Below are 22,919 nucleotides of genomic sequence, written 5' to 3'. Positions count from 1 at the left end.
GCCCTGTAGCTTGAGCCTCTGTGAGGTCACCTGACATCTTCACAACCATTGGAGGGCTAGAGGCAGAGGACTGGGGGTTGGGACTGGAGGCACACCTGGGGTTCAGCTGTGAGGGTGAAGCTGGGGGCTTCTGAGCACCTGGCTGGAGAGCCTGGCAGCTGGAGCCTGGGCTCAGCCCTTGGGACAGACAGGACCGGCCTTTGTCGAGCAGAGGATGGAAACCTGCCTGGGCTTGGCGGCTACCAGCTGGCCTGGGTGGAGGTGGGCCTCGAACTGGTGCTGGGTGTCTGTCCTCCTGGCTGTCCTGGATAACCACGGCCAGCAGGGTGCAGATGGACTCGTATCTGACCACTGGGGTCTCCATGTGTTTCTGCCCCTTGCTGGGCAGGGATGTGTTCTCAGCCCCCTTTTCTGAGGGTACCACACCGATGCCTCAGGACTCCTGAACCAACAGCTAGGAAACAGGTCTGAGCTGCCTCCCTCCCTCAGGCTGGGCCATCCAGCCACTCGCTGAGGGCTGGGCATAGGAGCTGCCCAAATGGGGGAGAGGGTGGGCAGGAAGGAGACAAGGAACTCCGCTACTCCCGAGGACCTGAATTCAAGTCCAGGCTCTGCGGTGTGGCCCTGAGCACGTGCCCCCTCTCTGAGCCTCAGTTTGACCTTTCTTCTTTCTTTAAGAAGCATCGGGTTTGCTCATCTGAAGTGTGTACAGCACCCCACCCGCCCCCCACGGCTTTTCTTCCCACCATTTCAGTCACCCGCACTCAGCGGCAGCTTGAAAACACGAAAATGGAAAAGTTCACAAATAAACATCTCATCTGTTTAAAATTTTTAAAACTTGTTTTGTCACCCCTTCCCTCGTTCTCTCCCAGTTCTCCCCCCACAAGTTGTGTAGTTCCTCCTCCACATAGTGTCTAGTGAGCCCTGCTGCTGCCTTTGTTCACCCTGTGTCCCTCCATTTCTGTGCCCCCTCATCCTCCCGGAAACAGATAAGACAGAAACAGAAGAAAACAAAAACAGCCACAAAGGAAAAAAAAAAACAACAACAACCCCAAAACCTTTTGTTTCCATTTCCATTTCCTGGAGTTCATTTCCATTATTTTATATGATCGGCAGCATGTCGGGATTGCGCTTTTATGTTCCTGTCCTAAGTGCGTCCTTTGCTCTCACTGTGAGCGAATGCCTGGCAGCACCTCAGGTTTAAGTGGCACCCTCGTGTATGGGGTGGGCACATCGTCCACTCTGTTACCTGCCCACGGTCACTTGCAGTGTCACGGTGCTGATGTCCAGGTGATCCTTTTGTTACCAACCAGTTTCTCCAAAGCACAAGGACAGGAACACACGGTGACACTGGCATAAAGCACAAACGGACGAACTCTGTGGCCATGTGGCCACACGACTGGGGGGCTTGGATTGGGTTCTCTGTGGATAAAGGAGGCAACCATGTCCCCACACCTCCCAGTATGTCTGCAGGGTTATGCTAGTACCCCCCATTTCAGAAAACTTTCATCACTCTGAAGAGAAACCCTAGTGCCTATAATCCTAGCTATTTCTGAGGCAAGCCCCAGTACTGGCACACACACACCCTCCCCAGATCTGTCTGTACACCCTGTTACTCCCTGACCACCCAGTCCTAGCCCCACCCATCTGCTTTCTGTGCTGTGATTTGCCAGTCCCGCACATTTCATTTGAGGAAACCATTCAGTATGTAGTTTATTTTTGTAACTGCTTTTCTCTTTTCTTTTGGCAGAAAGGAGTTTAAACTCAGGGCCGTATTCTTGCTAGGCAGACCCTCTGCCACATGAGCCATACTCTCCCTCCCTTTGTGCTTTAGGTTATTTTCCAAATAGAGTCTTGCTTGCGCTTTTTACCTGGGTCACAGTCAGACCACAGTCTTCCTACCTTTGCCCTTTGACATAGCTGGGATGACAGGTAGCATCGCCACATCTCGCGTGTTCGTTGAAATAGAGTCATTCTAATCTTTTGCCTAGGCTGACTTTGAACTCTGATCTTCCTGATCTTCATTTCCTGTGCAGCTAGGATTATCCTTGTGCACGGCCACACTTGTCTCTGATTTCTTTCCTGCAACATGATGTTTTGAAGGGCATTCATATTGTTGTGTGCATTGCTATCATTTTTTAAAACTGTTTCTGCTAAATAACAGTCCATTGTTTGGAGCTAGGCTCTGGTAACCTACATCTGTCGCCCTAGCTACTCAGGAGGCTGAGATTGGAGGATCGTGAGTTATAGTCAAAGCTATGAGGCTCTTTTATCCAGTTAACCAGTAAAACCCCACACAAGTGGAGGTTCATGTGGTTGAATGCCAGCCTTGAGTGAAAAAGTCAAACAAGAGCGTGAGGCCCTGAGTTCAAGCCCCAGTAGCAACCCTCCCCCCATCCCACTTTGTCCATTGTTCAGATGTACTGCATCGGGCTTCAGTTGATGGACACTTGGCTAGTAGTTTCAACTTCTTGTCTACTGTGGATGGGTACTGTTGACTTTTTTGTTGTTGGTGGTGGTCATGGGGCTTGGACTCAGGGCCTGGACTCTGTCTCTGAGCTCTTTTGCTCAAGGCTAGTGCTCTACCATGTTGAGCCATAGCACCACTTCTGGTTACTGTAGATAAGAGTCTGGTGGACTTTCTTGCCTGGGCTGGCTTTGAACTGTGGTCCTCAGACCTCAGCCTCCTGAGTGGCTAGGATTACAGGCGTGAGCCAGTAGCACCTGGCTCTTTGTTTTTTTTTCCTTTAATGTGGATAGGTGTTTTCATTTTTCTGAGAGATGCACACGTGGTGTCATATGGAAGGTCCGTGTAACATTTGAGGGAGCTGCTGGCTGTTTCTTCTGAAGTGGCTTCACATTCCCCAGGTGGTTCCTGCCAGCCTCCATTCATTTCCCGGGTGTGTGTGGGGTGTGGCCAGGGGGTGAGGCAGGGAGCAGAGATCTCTGGAGGGTGGTTGAGAAGACGCCTCCACAGCATACATGTAAAGGGTGCTGCTGGGCCCTCGCTAGGTGGCCAGGGGCAGGAGGTAAAGAGTTTGTGGGGAGATGCTGGGTGGTGGGACTCACATCCTACTCCACCCCCTGAGGAAGAAAAGAGGACGAAATCTGCCTGCTAGCCACCGGCTGTGTGTGAGAACCACTGCCTGCCTCTGGTCGAGGTTGCTGTCCCATTTTTCAGGAACTGAGTCTCAGGGCACGCAGCTGGCCTTGGGATGCCAAGCTGAGAGGTGTGCAGGCTCTGGACCAAGATCTTCCGACCATCTCATCTTTCAGAAGTGCTGTCATTATGACTCAGAGAGGTAGAGTTCCTTGCCCAGGGCTGCACAGCTATTGAAGGCCAGAGTTGGGATCGGCACCCAGGTCTTCTAGCTTCAGAGGCCCTGCTTACTTTGGTAATTGGCCTGGCTTCCAGGAGATGCAGTGTAAAGGCCAGCTCACTAGTCCTCTCCTCCAAACCCCACCTGGGGCACCCTTAGCTCTCTCTTGGGGGCTGGAGGCACCTACATGGGTGGCCCTAGGCAGAGCTCTTTGTCTCTCCCCTTGTTCTTTCTATCTGGAGTCCTTTGCTGTGTTCCTCAGTGTTCCTTCTGGACCACAGTGAGGGGAATCCTGGAGGCCTTTCTAGCTCAGATCATCTGAGGCTGGCTTGTTCTGTCCCTAGAAGTGGAACAGCTCTGGGCGGGAGGTGGGGGTGGAGGCTTGGAGGTGTGAGTTCACATTGATTATAAATAACCCAACTACAGGAGGGTGAGCAAGCCCAGCCCACTTCGTAGAGGCTATGCACAGTGTGTGGTGTGCGTGTGTGTGTGTGTGTGTGTGTGTGTGTGAGAGAGAGAGAGAGAGATGTGCCTATGTGTGTGTGTGGTATGGTCTCAAGAGGCTGACTGTGTGCCTGGGGAGATCTCAGGTCTGGGGGCCTCCCAGGGCTTCTGGGAAAGCTGGGTCGTCTCCCAGAGGAAGCTGAGGGGCCAGACAGTTGAGTCCTCCAACCTGGTGTCCTCTCTGCCACCACCCCCCTCAGCCTTTGCGGCTGGTCCTAGGCATGCAGTACCCAGTCATGGAACCAGGATCTATCTCCTAGCCCCTCCCTGCCACTGGTTCCCTTCCTCCCTTCCTTGTACCCCTTCTTTTTAACTCCTCCAACCTCCAGCTGACTCACTGCCCTCTGGCAAAGCCCCCCGGCCTCTGGGTCTAGGAGTAAGGAGCCCACTCCTCCCTGTAACAATGTCAGCAGCGGCCCAGGCCCAGGGGTGCTGAGTAAGTGGAAGTGGAGTCTCTACAGACACCTGCCTACTGATCTGCATGTTTTTGCATGTGATTTGCATAGACCAAACCTGCTGGAATTAGTTTGTTACTCCTTCCTCTCCCTCACTTAGTGTGGTCCTCATGGCTGGGTTTTGGAGGGGCCAGAGGAGCGCCCTTGACCAATAATACCTGGTCTTACAATGGGAGACAGAGGGTCAGAGGAGGACAGGGCTGGCCGGGGTCACATAGCAATGGGGCAGGAAGCGGGGGTGTAGGGGTGTGGGGCTCATCTCAACCCCAGTACTTACTGAACAAACACTGGTGGTGTCTGACCTGCTCCAGAAATAGCCTGGTCTTGGGATGCAGGAGTGACCACACAGACCTGGGTACTGGCCCAGGGCCTGGGGCCGACTCAGACCAGACACTGGAGAGATGCGCACATGCGTACTGCAGGCAGTGAGTCCTGAGGATCAGCCTGTGTTTACAGAGCAGGGTGGAGGTCACCTGGCGGGGGGGGAGTGTTCTGGTGACCAGAGGGGTGCCTCGGAGCAAGGGCACTGGTGTGTTCTGGCTCCTGCAACTGCCCCTTATCTGCCAGCTGTATCACATGGCCTCAGAACCATCAGCTTTATTTTATAGGAGGGGAAACTGAGGGCTGGTGAGGGGGAGGGACTCAACCAGGCACCAGTTTGGCCTCTGGAAGCGAGGACAGGACACATGGCTGCACACGGGTTAGTCTGTGTAGTCTAGGGCCTGTGTTTATAGACAAGGACATTTACAGAGACTGGAGGTGCAAACCCAAAGGCACCTGTGGATGGATATTTCGGGGTGGTAGGTGGGGCTGCTCAGCTAATACTGGGCTCAAACCCAGGTCTCTCACAGGTGCCTGACCAACGGTCACTTGCTTCATCTCTCTGAGCCTTGGTTTGCCCCTCTGTAAAGTAGCCGTAATAGTCTCTCACCAGTAGGGGTTTGTGAGGAGAAACAAGGAGTGGGCCCAGGGGCTGACCTAACCCATGAGGGCATCTGTGGACCAGGTGTTAGGAGAGGCACAGAGCAACGGTCCTGTTTGCGACCAGCAGTGCACACGCTTGGTCTCAGAGCCTGCTTTCCAGGGCCAGGGGGACAGGCTGGTGACCCCTCATACGTGACAGCATGGTGTGGGCCAGGGAAGTGGTTAGTGTATGTGTGACCTTGCACCCCACCCCAGCCGCAGAGGTACTGAGAACATGCACCTGTCTGGGAGATTTCTGAGGAGTGCTTGGCACACAATAGGTACTCGGTCCGTGCTGGTGGTGTTGGTGAACTCTTCACCTAGGGGTGGGGGGAGCATGTCCCAAGGTGCGGGGACAGGCTGAGCAGAGCTGTGCTCTGTGGGTCTGGAAATCAGGCCTCCGTGGGTGGTCTGCTCCTTGGCACTGGCACAAGGCCAGCAGCCCAGGAGGAACGTGCAGGAGGGCAGGTGGCCGGGAGGGGTGGAGCATCCCAGCAGATACTGAGGAGGGGCTTGGTGCTCCCAGGCGGGGCTGTGTGCCTACAGGAGCCTGGGTAGGCAGCTGTTGGGTGACTGGTCTGTGCTTTGAGCCAACTAGGCCTGCCCTGTCTGGTGGAGGAGGCGGCGGGGCCGTCTGTGCCATGGGCCAGAGTGTGGTGGCCAGACAGGCAATGCCCGGGGAGGGAGCCAGGCCCCTGGCCGTGCCGCCAGAAGCCCTCCCAGCCCCTGTCCTTCTCTCTGCTGTCAGTTTTTGCTGGAGGGTGGCACGCAGCCCAACCAGTGTCAGGAAGAAGAAGGATGGGGAGTTCTGTTTTTTTTTTAAAGAAAACCAGAATGCACGGAGTCTGGAAGAGGAGTGTGGTGATAAAGGCGCTGGGAGCCTGTGCTGGAAAGTTCAGAAGGTACTGAGAGAAGATGAGACCTGCCCGCGACCTCCCTCCCCAGAGCTCTGGGGCCTTCGGAGGGCTCCAGCTCTGGAGCCCACCTGGGCAGCAGGTGCATTAGCGCAGGACCGACTTCCAGTGTGCCTGCAGCCCACTGTGTAAAGTGACTGAGGGGCCCAGTGGTAATGGCTGGCCCTCGTGGAGCGCTTGCGCTCTGTTGCATGCCCAGCCTCTGCTCCCCAGAGGAGGTTCATTACCTCTGTTTCACCCTGAAGGACAGGCTGGGAGTCAGTGTCCACCCAAGGCCACCCAGGCATGGGGGGACAGAACAATCTAGTGATCTCCTCTGGTGGCCCCGGTGTCCTGTGCCTGCCAGTCAGCACCCACTGTTTCTCCACCTTGAATATTCTTTTAAAAAACGTTGTTTTTTGTGTGTGTGCCAGTCCTGGGACTTGGACACAGGGCCTGGGCACTGTCCCTGGCTTCTTTTGCTTAAGGCTAGTGCTCTTACCACTTGAGCCACAGTGTCACTTCTGGCTTTTTCTGTTTATGTGGTACTGAGGAATCAAACCCAGGCCTTCATGCATGGCAGGCAAGCACTCTACCGCTAAGCCACATTCCCAGCCTTTTTTTTTTTTTAAGGAAACCAAGTTAGGTGCTGGTGGCTCAGGCCTGTAATCCTAGCTACTTAGGAGGCTGAGACCTGAGGATCACAGCTTGAAGTCAGGCTGGGCAGGAAAGACCATATGACTCATGTCTCCAACTAATCACCAGACATCCAGAATTGGAACTGTGGTTCACAGTAGTAGAGCACTAGCCTCGAGCAAAAGCGCTCTGCAACAGTGCACAGTCCCTGAGTTCAAGCCCCACAACAGGAAAAAAAAAAAGAAAAGAAAGAGGGAAAGAAAGAGGCTAAGAAAGAGGCTTTCTGTGCTTACTCAGGTCTTTTAGACATGATTAGGCAGTGTGGACGTGACACCGACAGCTGCATACTGTTCCACGTGATGGTTGCATCTTCCTGTGACCGTCCCCAGGTGTTGGGTATGTAGGTTATTCCTCTTTACCATTTGTTATGAATAGAGTTGCCCTGGATCTCCTGAATCCAAGGACTGAATTGTAGGGTGTCTGACTCAGAAAGGTCCTGACTGTTGCACAGGCTTGATATCTTTTACAAATGGAGCTGAGGAAAAATGAGCTTGAGGAAGTGGGTGTGTGTCTGTTCGGTGGGGGGTGGGGGTGGTCTGGCCTCCTGAGCTGAGCTACTGGCTCATGGGGGTGCATGGTGGGAAGGGGCTGGGGAGGATGGGAGGCAGGGGAGGTGTGGAGGGAGGCCTCTGCTGACAGGACTTGCTTTGCAGAGCCCCTGGCCAGGATGCCAGGGCCCAAAGTATTGTTCTCTGCTCTCTGAGCTGCCTTGGGGTGTGTGTGTGGGGAAGACAAGGCAGGGAGATGGCCTTCCGGTGTGAATACAGGAGTGTGGGGAGTGGAAGGCAGAGGTCTGGCTCTGTTTGGGGAGGGGACTGCCCAAGTCATCAGAGGCCTATGACCACCTCACCCTGCCCCTCCCTGACCTACCGCTCTCGCTGGAGGCCCTGGGACCCTCTCCTCCCAGGCAGGGATGGGGGGAGGGGAAGCGGAAACAGGACTGGTGCCCCGACAGGACAGCTGTGACTGGGAGGGGTGGGGACGGAGGTGTCTCTGTCCCCATCCAGGCCGACCATTGTGCTGCCCCCTTGGCTGCCAGGGCGCCTGGCCCCAGCCCACATTCCTGCCGTGATCCTCTGGGTCTCCAGGGTGGAGCTGTCGAGCGTAAGGGGCACCGAGTTCTCACAGGACGGACGGAGGGCCTTTTGGGGACAGAGTCTATCAGGATCCAGAGAACTCTCCCCGCCCCCCACTGCCGAGCCTGCTTCAGGAGCCAGTGGGCTAGTCAGCAGCACGGTGTGTCTTTACACAAACAGCGTTCCTTCTCAGCGGGCTGCTCCTGGGGCCGATCCCAGCCCATCCGCTCGCCGCTCTTCTCAGGCTCTCTCCACTCTCCACCTCTGTTTCTAAATCGGGAGGAGAAGCAACCAGATTTCTAGGGCTTAGTTTAGCCTAAACTACAGGTCCCCTCTGGATAACACATGCCCTGGAGATAACTAGCCAAAAATGTGCGAGCTGCCACTGTGTGCCCGGCAGCCAGCACGGCTTGGGGTGCGCGGACCCCGTTGCTTGTCACAGTGGTTGTGTGAAGTCAGAGTTCTCGTTGTTTTCACCGAACAAGACAGGCTCTGAGAGGCTGAGCAGGCTGCTCAAACTCGAACCTTAGACTGTCTGAGCCTAAAGCTGGGCTCCCAGTCAATTGCTCACAATTTTTTCCCCCCCATCTCTGGTCACCAGGACATTGGTGCCCAAGTCTGGGTAATTAGGGGAAGGAAGCTCTTGCAAAACTAATTACACTTGATTCTGTTCTAGCTTTGGCCTGACAAGTGTGGCACAGGGCTGCTGGGCACCCGGCCCCCTGCCAGCTGACCTAATTTGTGTGTGTGTGTGTGCACGCGCGTGCGCGCACACGTGCCCTTTCTCTCTCTGCCCTCTCCCTTGCTGTGTGGCCTTGGCAGTGCCCCCTGCCCTCTCTGGGCCATGATGAGTTCAACTATATCCGCTGATTGACACAAAGTCTGCGCACCTGAGGAGCAAGTTGAGATCACGTGACTGTTGAGAACCAGGGCTGCCTTCCTTTCCCCGGCCTGCTTGCTCTCGCTGGGTTCTACCTGTTGCCAGCACAATCCTATGATCCTATTTAATTTGCACAGCAGCTCCTCTGAGCTGCCTCCTCCGACCTCCCCCATTTCGGAGGAGGAAGCAGAGTGCTGAGAGATGGGGCTGCCTTGGCCCCTGTGCTGTGCTATCCCCCTCCCCCCTCCCCCCTCCCCTCCCACCAAGCTGTGGATGTGGAGGGCAGCGGGAGCCCCCCACATTTGGCCAGTGGCTTGAGGAGGGGGCTGAGATGGAGGCCGGTGCCTCCCTGGGAGGGAGCAGAGGTGGGGGACAGTGACATCGATTGGCCCCTTCCCCACCCCAGCCCCAGGACATTGGGCAGCTGCCAGCTGTTCTTATGCAGTGTGCCACTGTGGGGTGTGGCTCAGCCCCCATGGCTAGCAGGAAAGACGGCTTATTGAGAGAATGCTGCTTCTCACCTGACAGTGTGTGTACACACATGCCTGCTGGTGTCGGGGGGAGCGGGGAGAAGGGCTGCATCTGGCAGGTGGGTGCCGAGTCAGAGACATGGAGGGGCAGCAGGTGGAGGCAGGAGGGCGTGCTGCGTACTGGAGTGGGTGTGACTGACTCCATGCTATGCAGGTGTGAGTGGGATTGTGTAAGAATGCTGAGCCTGAGTGAGCAGCGATGCGTGGGCAAGAACATTCGGAAGAGCCCCCCCCCCCCACCCGCCCGCATCTCTGCTAAGCCAGTCTCAGTGTCTGCATCGGTGGGATGGGATCCTAGCCGGCTGGGGGAGGCGCGCTGGAGGAGGTGTGTGGGGCTCCCTGCCTCGGCCTGGTCCTCAGTGGCAGACTGTGGGCAGGGCCCTGGGCGGCTGCGTGGAGGTGCTGCCACTGGGCATCTCCCCTAGAGTGGCAGGGGCAGGTGGCGGCTTCCCAGAGGGCAGCCTGGGCCTGTGTGTGTAGATGTGGGATGTAAGGAGGGAAGGAGGTATTTGTGTTCCAGGTAAAGGCAGCAGCGTGTAGCAGTGATGTGTGGATTAGGAACCAAGCCTGTGCATGGGTGTGGGGAGGTGGGGGGCTATGCTCAGGGATGTGCATATTAGTGTGTGGGAGTGTGCAGGCATGCATGGATCTGTATGTGGGTTTTCATAGAGGTCGTGCATGGAGGTGTACGTAAGTGTGCACAGAGGTGTGCATAGAGGCATGTGCTGGGGCTGTGCATGGAGGCATGCTTGAGTGTGCATGTAGATGTGGATGAGGTGTGCGTGGAGGTGTGAGGACATGCCTGGAGGTGTGTGGGGGTCTGGCATGTAGGTGTGTACGGGGGCTGTGCATGGAGGTGTGTGCATGCATGGAGGTGTGCACAGGGACTGCATAGAGGTGTGCATGTGTGTGTGCATGCATGTGCATGGGGCACATGCATAGAGGCTGTACATGGAGGCCTGTGTGTGCCTGTGTGTGCATGTGTGTGCATGGGGGTGTGCACAGGGGCTGTGCATGGAGGCCTGTGTGTGTATGTGTGTGCATACATGGGGGTGTGCACAGGGGCTGTGCATGGAGGCCTGTGTGTGTATGTGTGTGCATACATGGGGTGTGCACAGGGGCTGTGCATAGAGGTATGCATGTGTGTGCATGCATGTGCATGGGGCATGCACAGGGGCTGTGCATGGAGGCCTGTGCGTGCATGTGTGTGTGTGCATGGGGGTGTGCACAGGGGCTGTGCATGGAGGTGTGAGTGTGTGTGCATGGGGCATGCACAGGGGCTGTGCATAGAGATGTGCATGCATGTGTGTGCATGGGGCGTGCAAAGGGGCTAAGCATCAAAGCATGTGCATTCATGTGTGTGTGCATGGGGGTGTGCACAGGGGCTGTGCATGGAGGCGTGTGCGTGCATGTGTGTGCACGTGGGGCTGTGCACAGGGGCTGCGCATGGAGGCGTGTATGAGGTTGGGTCTAATTTGGCCTTGGGGGAGGTGAGTGAATGAAGCATGTGGCCACAGTCTTTGTGGAGGTTTGTGTGGGGCATCTGTGAGATGTGTGACATGAAGATAGAGTGTGCATCTGTGAACCTCCTAGGGCACACGTGCAGTTGAGGGACTCTAGATTAGACAGGGGCTGTATGTTGGTCTGTATGGTCAAGAAGCTTCAGTGGGTAGGTAGACTGGGCTTAGTAAATAGTGCTCTTAAGTGTAAATGTGTAGTGTATGAATGTGCCACTGGGCTATATTTACCATTGTGTTATGTGTGTGTACACTTGGGAGTGTAGTATGTACATGTGATATCAGTAGCTGATATCACACTGACTCTATCTTTCATCAGTTTCTATGTGTATAAGTGTGCATTGGGTGGATAGAGATAAGTGTATCCGCTGGGGTGTATCTCCTGTATGTACAGGTGATATTGGGCTATGTCCTCTTTCAGCTGCTTTGTGTGGGTACACATGTGTGTGCATGCATGTGAGTGTGTGCACTGGGTGTGTGGGTGTCGGGTACAGGAGGGTGGGGTTTACAGAGGGAGAAGGTGCTGGGCATTTGGATTTAGTTAAGGCAGTGCCATGGTAATGGTGCTCATTATGCATGAAATTATTCAAATACAGGGTCATTGAGGGATCAGAAGCTCTCTGTCACCCCCCTCGGGCACTGTGTGGCTTCTAATGCTCTCAGGCGGTCCTCCCCCCCCCCATCTTCTGGGAGCCACACTTAGCAGTCCTGGGGGGGGGGACTCCACCTCACTGGTCCAGATATCCCACCATCAAGCTTCCCAGCCTTCCAGGGTGAGTCCTCCTCCCCCCCTGCCTCCCCTGGTTATTATTGGGAAAGAAGGTTCTCTTACAGGCAGGTTTGGAAAATCACGGAAGGTAGCCTCTCCCCAGCTTCCACGTCTCCATGGGAGGCTAAATTAAGATGCGAGAGAATTCTCCCCTCTGCCTCCCTCCCTCCTTCCTCTGTCTCACCCCCTCTCAGCCCTGCCTTCCCCTTTCCCCCAAGCCTGTCAGCTCCCACCTCCTCCTGCCCTCTGCTTCTTCATCCCTGCCCTGTGCATGTCCCCCCAATCCTCCATGCCTCCACAATCTCTCCCTCTCTTCACTGGCTTCTCTGTAGGGAGCTGGAGCTCCTGGTCCTTAGCACTGAGGAGATGGTCGTCATGGTAACCGTTGTCATGTCGATGGCTACTGAGCTAGGGATGAATAGTATCTAGGTGAGAGCTACCTGAGTAGAGGCTGATGGGTTCACAGGCGGCTCTGGGCTGTCCGTCAACCTCAGAGCCAGACAGACATGTCCCCTCACACTGCTTCCCTCCCATGCTCCTGCTTCTGGAGCCCCAAAGCCACGTGGCATGCTGTGCTTTCTGGGGCCGCCTTTAGGTGGCTATGTGGCTGTGTGTGTGTTCTCGCTGCATCTCTGAGTGTGGTGTGGTGTCTACCTAGAAGCAGGGTTAGGGACTAACATTAGTACTGGCCACTAGGAAATGGGGGCTCTTGAGGACTTCCTGCTTTGACTTACCATTGTATCAGCTTGGGGGTCCCAGGAACTACAGACTGTTTCTACTCCATCCTCCCGGCTAGTGGGCTGCTAGCCACTTCCTGGCCTGCCTGTAAGGACAGAACGAGTGGTTTCTGCTGTGGCCCAGTCCTGCAGTGTGACTTCAGGCTGCTTTCTATCTTTCTTTTGAGTATTATTTTATTGGCATTATTAAAGTGTTGTACAAAGGGGTTAATTACCATGCCCTAAGTCATGTAATGGGTACATTTCTCTTTTTTTCTCTCTCTTCTTTATTTTTGGTTGTGAGGCTTGAACTCAGGGTCTGGGCACTGTTCCTGAGCTTTTTCCACTCAAAGCTAGTGCTCTACCACTTGGGGCCACAGTGCAACTTCTGGTTTTCTGGTAGTTAATTGGAGATAAGAGTCACATGGGCTTTTCTGCCTGGGCTGGCTTTGAACCATGATGATCAGATCTAAGCCTCCTGAGAAGCTAGGATTACAGGTGTGAGCCACCAGCTCCTGGCTATGGGTACATTTCTTTTTTTGACAATATGACCTCTTCCTTCACTTTTCTCCAGTCAGGCAGCTTTCTGAACAACTGGAGAGGCAGGTATCAAGTCCCAGGGTACTTGTTGGGGGGGGGTGGGGGGGACCTTCGAGTTCCCTGAGCCTGGGTGCTGGGGATTTGTTCTGGGCAGAGGTGGGAGCTGGTGGAAGTTGGACAATGGCTGTTCTGAGCTCTTGGAATGCCTACAAAGAAGGAAGACCCAGCGATTAGTCACGGGAGCAATTACACTAATTGTTCCACTCCATGACTCACTGGCAGAAAGTAAATACTGATTAATTCATTACTTTGAGATGTGTGTGACGTGTGTATGTGCGCATGCGCGGACCATGAGGGGTATCTCCTGGCGTCTAGCCCTGGCTGGGCTGGGTAGGACTTGGGAACAGGTGCTGGGAGCTGGGGACAGGAAGCCAGGATTGAGATTCTTCTCTCTCTGTATTATACAAAGTCCAGGAGGGCCCATCCGCGGCCAGCGTGCGAGAGGCCAGTCCAGCCCTCTCGTGCTCGCTCACCTTCCACGGCCCTCCCTGCCCCTCATGCCTTGCAGGAGCTCTGCACTGAGACCTCCCGGACCTCTGGGTTCAACCAATGTGCAGTCCGGGTTAAAAACGACCTGCTTCCAAGAGAAAGTCACCATCTAGACACAGACAGCTTCCTGTGATGTCCTCCCCCGCCCCCCTCACTGCTTTTCTAACCTCAACTGATGGGTGAGGCTGGAGGGCAAGCAGGCCAGTTGTAAGGGCGCTGGCTGCGTCTCCCCATCTCGGAGCCTGTGCTTCTTCTGTTCCCTGTGTGAGATTGCCTTGCTCTCTCCATTCCATGGATGATGATTCCAACACGACATGCTTCAAATCCTAGCACCAGAAGTTTATTACTCCCCTCCCCCAACATTTCCCTGAAGGCTCTCACTGGTGAGGACTGTGGCAGACTCGGCTGGTGGCAGAGTAGAGCCATGCCCGCCCCTCCCTGGCATCTGTAGCCCTGCCTCTGAAGTCCCTAGTGCTGGCTCCAACTACAGAGTTCCAGGTGTGGGGACAGAGTCAGAGCCAAATCCCCACTTGGGCTTTCTGGGCTCGGGCTCAGGGAGGAGGCAGGGGTCTGGTGAATTAGAGCTTTGGAGAAGAAGCAGGCTGGCCTTGGAAGTAGTCAGTGGGTTCCACACTGAATTTGTTCCTTGGGCTGCAGTGAGGCAGTTGAGGCCAGAGCCTATCTCCTGTCTGGGAAGACACCACAAGCTCTCCTATTCCTTCTTCCACCCCTCAAACTCCTTCCCTCTTGGACCCCACACCTCCCTGTACCCATGGCTGTCTGATAAAGAATTTGGGGTGCCACTTACTACCCCAAGACAAGATTGGATCTCATCACATCCCAGCCCTTTATTGCCTTGGTGGAGCACCTGGCTGCACACTAAGTGTGTTCATCACTTCCCGTGAATCACTGCACTGCCTGTGAATCACTGTGCCATGTGGGAATCACTGCACTGTGTGATGATCATTGCACTGTGTGAATAACTGTACTGCGTGCAGATTTGCCCCCGTGCTGTGTGCAAATCTCTGTACTGCATGAGAATCACTGCACTACCTGTGAATTACTGTACTGCAGTGACTCACTCTACTATATGTGAATCAGTGCACTCTGAATCTGTACTGTGTAAATCAGTGCTCTGCATGTGAATCAGTGCACTGTGTATGAATCAGTACACTGTGTGTAAATAAATCTGCTCTGTGTGAATCAGTGCACTGTGTGTGAATCAGTGCACCATCTGTGAATCAGTGTACTAGATGTGAATCAGCGCACTGTTGTGAATCAGAGTATTCTGTGTGAATCAGTGCACTGTGTGTGAGTCAGTGTGCTCTGTGAATCAGCGAACTATGTGTGAATCAGAGTATTCTGTGTGAATCAGTGCACTGCATGTGAATCAGTATTCTGTGTGAATCAGTGCACTGCGTGAGTCAGTGTGCTCTGTGAATCAGCACACTGCGTGTGTCAGTGCACTGCGTGTGAATCAGTACGCTGCGTGTGAATCAGTGTGCTCTGTGAATCAGTGCACTGCATATGAATCAGTGTACTACATGTGAATCAGTGCACTGCATGTGAATCTTTGTCTTCACAACTCAGCGTGGCAGTGGTCTCCAACCAGTCAATGTTCTTCACATTTAGGAGGCAATGGGTCTCAGCCTCAAACTCATCACTGGTTCTTCTCCGCAGGGGCTCTGGTTCAGGTCGAGGGGCAGCCAGGAGTCCCTAGTGGTGGTCATCAAGCATCTGCTTCCTGGCCCCTGAGTGGGTAGGAAGTGGCCACTAGCCAGCTTCTGGCTCTGTTGCCCACATGGATGTCCCATGGCCTGCCCAGACCGCTGGCCTCTGGTGCTGACCCCGTGTCTGTCTCTACCCCACTAGGCTCAGCGCTGGCGCAGTGAGAACTTCGAGCGGCCCGTGGACCTCGAAGGCTCCGGGGATGATGACTCCTTTCCTGATGATGAACTGGACGGCCTCTATTCAGGGTCAGGCTCGGGCTGTAAGTACCTCCCTGGGGTCTCCCCACCTGTCAGTAATGACCCTTCCGCACCTGGGAGTCTACTTAGTCTCCAGGAGTCTACTTAGGCCCACTGGAGTCATCCCACTGTACGGAGGTCAAACGGCCTCTGGGATTGAGGAGGCAGAGCATGGGGGTGAGGTGGGGGGAGCAGGCCAGGGAGGAATAGAGCCTTGGGCTCCCAGCTCTCCTTGGCCTCTTGTCTCTGAGGCTCTGTTCCCTTTCCCCTGGCACACAGGGACTCCCACCTAAGCCAGTGTCCCTGGCACTGCCCCATCCATGTGGAGGAGCTCAGCTGCCTCTGGCAAATCCTCAGCAGAGACAGTTTGATTGGCTCCTCCGGTGCCCAATCCACTGTGGCCAAGGGCAGGGTTAAGACAGGGATGCAGAGGGGCTGCTGGTGCCTGAGCTCTGGAAGTGGTCGCTGAAGGCGGTGGCTGAGGTGGCCCCATGAGGGGTCCGGAAGTGTCTGATGTGACACATGAGGTCTGTATACTTCAGAAGTGGCTGCCACAGCCCTGGCTTCTAGTGTCCTTTCCAGCTGGCTTCTTTAGACCTGTGCTTCAAAAAATCTTGGTAGAAATCCTTCCTAAAGGGTTACATCTCTGCTCCCAAGCTTGCCCGCCCCACCCCTTCACACTCCTCCCCACCCGGTCCTCACTTAGTCATTTCACCTCCCTCCAAGCTCCTTCAACCATCTGGTGCCAAGTCAGTCAGGTGGCCCAGGTTTGTCCTCACTTGTTTTGTTTTGTTTTGTTTTGTTTTGCCAGTCCTGGGGCTTGAACTCAGGGCCTGAGCACGGTCCCTGACTTCCTTTTGCTTAAGGCTAGCACTCTACTACTTGAGCCACAGCACCACTTCCAGCTTTTTCTATATACGTAGTGCTGAGGAATCGAACCCAGGGCTTCATGTATACGAGGCAAGCACTTTACCACTAGGCCATATTCCCAGCCCGGTTCGTCCTCTCTTGTGGTCTTTCCTGGCCTGGGAAGGGCAAGGGGCATAGTGACCCACTGCCGTGAACTCATGTTGGGTGTGTCCCTTGGTCACTCCTTTAACCCCCACTGAAATCGGTGGCCAGATGGAGCCTCGGTTGCTAGCTCAGGCCTGCTGGGCTAGACTAATCAGGGAAGGCTTCCTGGCAGTGGTGGCCCCTGAAAGATTTTGGGCTAGTGAAGAGACAGTGGCCGGATTTCCTCCATTCCCTCGTGTGTTCCTGGGAACATGGGGCAGGGAGGGATTGGGGTGTCCCATCATGGCCGTACACGGCCCTCACACCCGCCTCGCTCCCCAGTATGCTTCCTCTTCCCACCCCTCAGACTTCGAGCAGGAGTCGGGCCTTGAGACGGCCATGCGGTTTGGCCCTGACGTGGCCCTGGCCACGCCCACCACACCTGCGGTGCTGCCCACAGAGGACGTCCAGCCAGTGGGCTCCCCATTTGAAGAGCTCCCCTCTGAGCAACCCAGTCCAGAGCCAGTCACCAGTCCCCCAGTGGTGACGGAGGCCCCAGAAGAGCCCAGCCAGAGAGCCACCACCATGGCCGCCACGGCCGCTGCCGCCACCACCACCACGGAGGCCCTGACCATGGCCACGGCCCCCACCACAGCAGCCACCACCATCCCCAGCTCCCCCGCAGCCGCCCCGGCTACAGCCACCGCTGCGGTTGTGAGGACCACCAGCACGCGGAGGCTGCTGCCTCTCCCACTGACCACGGCCGCCACAGCCCAGGCCACCACCCCAGCGGTGCCCTCTCCGCCCACCACGGTGGCCGACTTGGACACAGAGGCCCCGACACCCAGGCTGGTCAGCACAGCTACCTCCCGGCCCAGAGCTCTTCCGCGGCCAGCCACCACCCAGGAGCCTGATGTAATCAAGACCATAACCCTGCCCCTGGGGACTACCGTCCCTGGTCCCACGGAGGTGGCTCAGGTGGGTGAGGCCTGGGCGGGAGAGCGGAGGGGGGCAGGGCTAGGCGAGGGTTGGACGGTGCTGGGCTGGACCGGGCAGGGGCAGAGGGGCCAGAGAACCAGGCTGCATGCAGTCCCGGGAGGAGAGAGCTGCGGCTGCCCTTAGGCAGGGTGATCAGGGATGGGGGGTAGGTGTGTGTGTGTGTGTGTGTGTGTGTGTGTGTGTGTGTGTGTGTGTTGTCCTGATATTCTCTGGCTGTAGAACTGGCCGGCCCTTAGCTCCCTGGTGGATTGCGCCTGGCCCTGACTCTCAGAGCTTTCCTTGTGCCCTCCTCATGCCCACCTGTGGGGGGCACTGCCATCAATTCCTTCTACGGAAGAGGCAGCCAAAGCCCAGGGAGTGGAAGACACCTTTTGGAGGCTCCATAGTGTGTGGTGGAGTTGGGTTTGGAACACAAGCCATAGCTCCCATGGTCTGCGGACTCCCGCTAATGTGCTTGTGTTTCAGGGGTCGGGGGTGGGGCTGTTGATAAGATAGAGATGGCCAGGGAGGGAGGGCATCAGGCCTGGCCCTTGTGGGTGGCACACATGGAGGGGATGTGGTGGCCCTGGGCAGGCACTAAAGCCTTCTGCTTTGGAGCTTCCTCTGGGAGTGTCAGTTCCTCAGTCCCCCACCAGACCCCCAAGAGCAGGCCTTTCCCCTGGTGTTTCCATGAGCTGAGGGCCGTGCAGGAAGGGGAAACAATAGCCCAGCTCAGCACTGGGCAGAAGCCAGGACCACCGGGGCTGCAGGTGGAGCCCCCATATACTGCCTGCCTTTGCCTCACCCCGGCCTTCCTCCCATGCCCCCTGCAAAGCAGCTTCCGCCTGCCCTGAGGGCTCCCTCTGCCCTCACTTTGGTCCTGAGGGAGGGGGGAGGGAGAGAGGGAAGGGGCAGGCATTTTGCTCTTGGTGGCCACTGGTTCCCAGCACACTGGCCCCAGGGGCACTTGACTCTACAGGTTATGTTCTGCAGCTGACTCTGGGCTAAGGTCCTCACCTCTGCCCCAGCCGCCGGTGAAGGGGTGGGGTGGAGGACAGGCTCAAGCACACCAGAAGTCCCCAAGGGGACTTCCCAGAGGGGAAGTGCTGGGGACAGGAAGTGGACAGGATGTTAGCCGGACTGAGAATAGAGGCAGCATGGTAGAGTGATTTGAAACACAGACTGTGGGACTGGAGACATTCGGGTTTTAGTTCTGCCGCTATCACTTACTAGCTGTGTGTCCTTAGGAGGCACGCCACTGATCCTCTCTGAGCATAATTTATTATCATCCAGGGTAATGATGATACTTTCACGGGCTCATAATCTAGGGCTGCTGCTCACTAAGTATGGTGGGTGCTTAGCTTAGTGATGGACTGGTGGCGTGGGCTTGTGTGGGGGACCTTGGCGCTTGGCTCACCCTACTCTCTCTGCAGACCCCGACTCCCGAGTCCTTCCTCACCACGGCCCGGGAGGAGCCAGAGGTGCCGGTGAGCGGGGGGCCCAGCGGGGACTTCGAGCTGCCTGAGGAGGAGACCACACAGCCTGACGCAGCCAACGAGGTGGTGGCCGTGGAGGTCCCCGCGGCCAAGCCGTCACCTCCATCTGGGACGCTGCCCAAGGGCGCCCGCCCTGGCCCGGGCCTTCTAGACAATGCCATCGACTCGGGCAGCTCCGCTGCTCAGCTCCCTCAGAAGAGCATTCTGGAGCGGAAGGAGGTCCTCGTAGGTAAGGCCTGGCCTCAGACCCCCCCCCCCCCCCCCGCCGCGTGTCACTGCTAAGGCCTTCATGTTGCTCTTGGAACCCAGAAAGGTGTTCAAGGCATGGGTTTCCTGGGTGCCAAATAGGAGGAAGCCAACTGCACTGCCCTTCCCTTGTCCTCCCCTCCCCCCGAGCTTTGCCCTCCCCAGTCTGACCTTGATCTTATCTCCATCTCTGACACTTCCTGCTCTCTGATCCCAGCTTTCCTGGGGCACTCTGGTTGTCCCAGGAGGCTAATTTCTGGTCCATTCTTTGGCTTGACCTTCACCTGCCCTTGACCACAGCCCTTCGGACCTGTTGGGCTACATTGGCCTGAGTCCCATCCTGGCTCCCCATCTAGGGGCAGCTGCCATCTCTCCAGGGCTCCCCTCTCAGGTGGAGAGTTGGGGAGGCCTATTGTACCGGGTAGATAGATTCTGAGGAGCACATCTGTCCAGAAGCTTCTGCTACAAGGAGGTGTCATCCCTGGGCGGGAGGGGTGTTTTCTTTCCCTGCTATCATGTAACTGCAACGCAGCTTAGGGCGGACGTGGCTCACATTTGAGAGGACCCCCGCGCCCCTCACAGGACTGGCATGAGGAGTTAGTGTGTTAGGTGATGAGCACCGGGGGCTGGCCAGGACCTGGCAATGGGGGACTGAGTCCAGCTTCACGGAAAATTCCAATCCCAGACCCAGGCTCCCCAGCCTGCTCCCCACCCCAGCTCCCACCTCTGGGCCTTCAGCCTCCTCCCTCCAGGGCCTTGACCTCCGTCTCTTCCTCCACAGCTGTGATTGTGGGCGGTGTGGTGGGTGCCCTGTTCGCCGCCTTCTTGGTCACGCTGCTCATCTACCGCATGAAGAAGAAGGATGAGGGCAGCTACACGCTGGAGGAGCCCAAGCAGGCGAGCGTCACGTACCAGAAGCCAGACAAGCAGGAGGAGTTCTATGCCTAGAGGAGCCACAGTGCCTCCTGCAGCCTCAACACCTCCTTCCCCTGCCCAGTCCCCAGCTGGCCCCAGCAGCCCAGGCCTGGGGTTGGGAGCCCAGCCCCAGTTCTTCTCTGCCCTCCCTGTCAAGACCTGCCCGGGCTGCCAGCATCACACAGATCATCCCTGAGCAACGGGGCACTGCCACCTGCCCCAGACTGTGCCCTGACGCGCTCATCTCTTGTTCCCACCACCACCAGCCTGGGGCTTCGGGACCTTATGTCTGATGGACAGGAGGAAGGAAGCTTCTGATTGGCTGGTGGAAGCATGGGAAGGGCTGGGAGCTGGCCCCAGGCCATCTGCTCCCCTGCTCACCCTGCAGGGCTTGGGTAAGCTCTGCTTTCTGGGGTAGAGAGGCAGTCAGGCTGGTCATCAGGACCAATATGTGGCAAACAGCTCTCAAAATCATCCAGACACTGAAGCCTCTTGCTCTTGTCCCAGGGCCTTTTTCTGCCTGGGTGAGAGGGTGTCCTTGATCACCAGCCTGTCCTGGTGGCAGGACCCTTGCCCCTCTCCCTTGCCCAGTGCACATGTACCCAGGCTGCTCCCCTCTCTCCATTGTCCCCTGGGGAGTGGCTTCCCGAGAGCACATGGCGGGGAGAGGCCACGCTGGCATCTCTCCTGTGAGTGGTCTCCATACCATCGCCCACTTTTTACACACATTGCCATGTTCACACCCAAGACAGAAGCACGTGACAGGAAATCATATGTAGCCCTGACTGCCCAGACAACTGAGACCAACAACCCGCACACATCTCCTCCCGACGCATTGCCCCAGTAGCCCTCAAACACGCAATGCAAGCCACGAGTCATCGTCACAAGGGGAGATGACCACACAGGCCTCCTTCTCTGTTCCCTCCCCCCCTTTTACATCGGATGCTACACATGGCGCCTCCAAACTTTCAGTCTCCCGGGGGAGGTGGAATCAATCTGGTGCACTCAGCCCATATTGGGTCACCTGGAGTTGCCCCGTTTCCACTCAATGCCCCACCATGATGCCCACACCAGCCACATTCTTCGCACCCCCTTCTCCCCTCCCCCGGCCTCCTCAGACAATCCCACAGGGATGCACAATCTCACTGCACACAAACCACATTAGTGCTGGAGGAAGGCAGGAGGCACTCACCTTTCCTGGAATGAAGTGTGTGTGTGTTGCGGGGTGGGGGGGGGGGGGATGGTCATTGCCACAGCCTTTCAGGGCTCTTTGTACCTGTGGGCCTGGCCTCATCCCTGGCTGCCTCCTTCCCTCCTGTGGCTTACAGGGGAGGCTCAAGGCCAGTCCCCAACACAGGGCTATGAGGCTCTTCCAAGGCTGAAGGAAGATGGCCCAGGCTGTGGAGGGAGCTTGGCTCTCTCAGGACCAAAGGCCCAGGTGGAGGGGGCAGTTCTGGCTCCATGTCTCCCCACCTCCCCTTCCTGCTGTGAGCCAGGGGCTGACTCTGCCTCCCAGGACACAAGTCTCCAAAGTGCCTGTGAGGGCGGGCCTCTGCCCGGGCCCTCTGCACCCCAGCCTGACCAGGCTGACCTCAGACCCACCCATCCCAGGGCCTCCCTGTGGACACCAGCTGGCCCATCCGACCAAACAACTCCGCAGTTCTGGTTGATGCTGGCTGGACCCCCAGCTGGCGACAGCCCACGCCAGCGCCCCAGTCCCCAAGGGCAGAGCTCAGATGGGCAGGGGCAGGTTGCAGTGGGGGAGGGGTGTCACAGGCCCCAGGCCCACCTCCTTTTCTTTGTTACTCCTGAAAGTGGGGCCACTTTGTAGGTATTTTCAGACATGGGGGTCACCATTCTCCTCCAGGGGAGGGGGTGCCTGGTGGGGGCTCTTGCAGCCGAAGGGATGTGGTGTGAGTTGTGATTGGCTGGCCCCCCCCACCTCTCACTCATAACCCAGATTCACATCACCTCCCCTCCCCCCCAAGTTTAATTTCTGTTACTTGTCAAGATTCCCTGGCAGCAGACTTGGGCAGGCTGGGGGGCCGGGGACCAAGGCTGCAGGGGCAGGGTCCTAGAGCTAGAGCAGTTGTGTTTTCCCAGGGGTCACACTTCCAGGCTGGGCTCCATCTTCCAGACCCCAAGACTGCCTTGCTGGGCCCAGAGCTTTGTAAGGAATCCAGTCAATCCCCAGTCTTTGAAGAAGGGCCGGAGTGGGAGGAATTCTGGACCCAGGAGACCTGGAAGAGGCGGCGTGGCTTCGGCCAGCCCTGTAGTAGAAAGGTCAGATACAGGGAGCAGAAGGAGACCCAAGTCCCAGCCCTCATCCTGCTCTAGGGTGGGCTACTGCTCAGTGCCCAGGGACGGGCATGTGGCATGGGGGCGGCGGGGTGGAGATGAAGACCCAGCATTGGGTCAGAGCCCACTTTTCACATCTTGTGGGCTGGCTCTGGACTTGGGGCTGTGAGCTCAGCCTCCTGGCACAGGCCCCCCTTGTGTCCCAAGCATTTGAGAGATGAGGCTGAGGGCCTGGTCCGTGGAGCCCTGGACACAGGGCCAGTGTCTAGGCTTTGTCCTTGTGAAGCTTCCTGGTCTGAGCCCAGGTCCACTGGGCTCGCCTGATGGAAGCTAGGGCGGTTCAAGAGAGTGCAGCTCAAAGGATGAGCTGGAGCCTTCTGTGGTGCAATGTGGGGTGTAGGGACCCCTTCCCCCCACTCTAGGTACGGTGGTTTGGTACGTGAAGGGCCTGCCCAAACAGGTCCACAGACACCCTAATGCTTCCTAGAGAGGGGTCAGGGCTGGAAATTCCTGGAAGCACAGCGCATTCCAAATGAGAGGGAGCCTGCAAGGCTGGAGCATGGCTCCAGCCGACCTTCGCTTTGGCCTTTGGAGAGTGCGATGCAGGCTGACGACCAC

The 22,919-nt window shown here is 56.7% G+C and overlaps 1 protein-coding gene across 1 annotated transcript in view; it reads left to right on the top strand.

Moving 5' to 3' along the window:
• The window catches only part of Sdc3 (syndecan 3), a 32,671-nt gene extending 11,597 nt beyond the window's left edge, over window positions 1–21,074 (top strand). Inside the window, exons 2-5 of the mRNA XM_048352100.1 lie at window positions 15,281–15,398; window positions 16,736–17,346; window positions 18,780–19,071; window positions 19,870–21,074. Of these exons, the coding sequence (XP_048208057.1) occupies window positions 15,281–15,398; window positions 16,736–17,346; window positions 18,780–19,071; window positions 19,870–20,036 (1,188 nt within the window). The 3' untranslated portion in view covers window positions 20,037–21,074. The remainder of the gene's footprint in view (window positions 1–15,280; window positions 15,399–16,735; window positions 17,347–18,779; window positions 19,072–19,869) is intronic.
• The last annotated feature ends 1,845 nt before the right edge of the window (window positions 21,075–22,919 follow it).

This window comes from Perognathus longimembris, chromosome 7, assembly GCF_023159225.1.
Source record: "Perognathus longimembris pacificus isolate PPM17 chromosome 7, ASM2315922v1, whole genome shotgun sequence".
In the NCBI taxonomy this organism is placed as follows: Eukaryota; Metazoa; Chordata; class Mammalia; order Rodentia; family Heteromyidae; genus Perognathus; species Perognathus longimembris.
The sequence above is the reverse complement of the archived record's forward strand: the minus strand, read 5'-3'. Positions and strand labels throughout refer to the sequence as shown.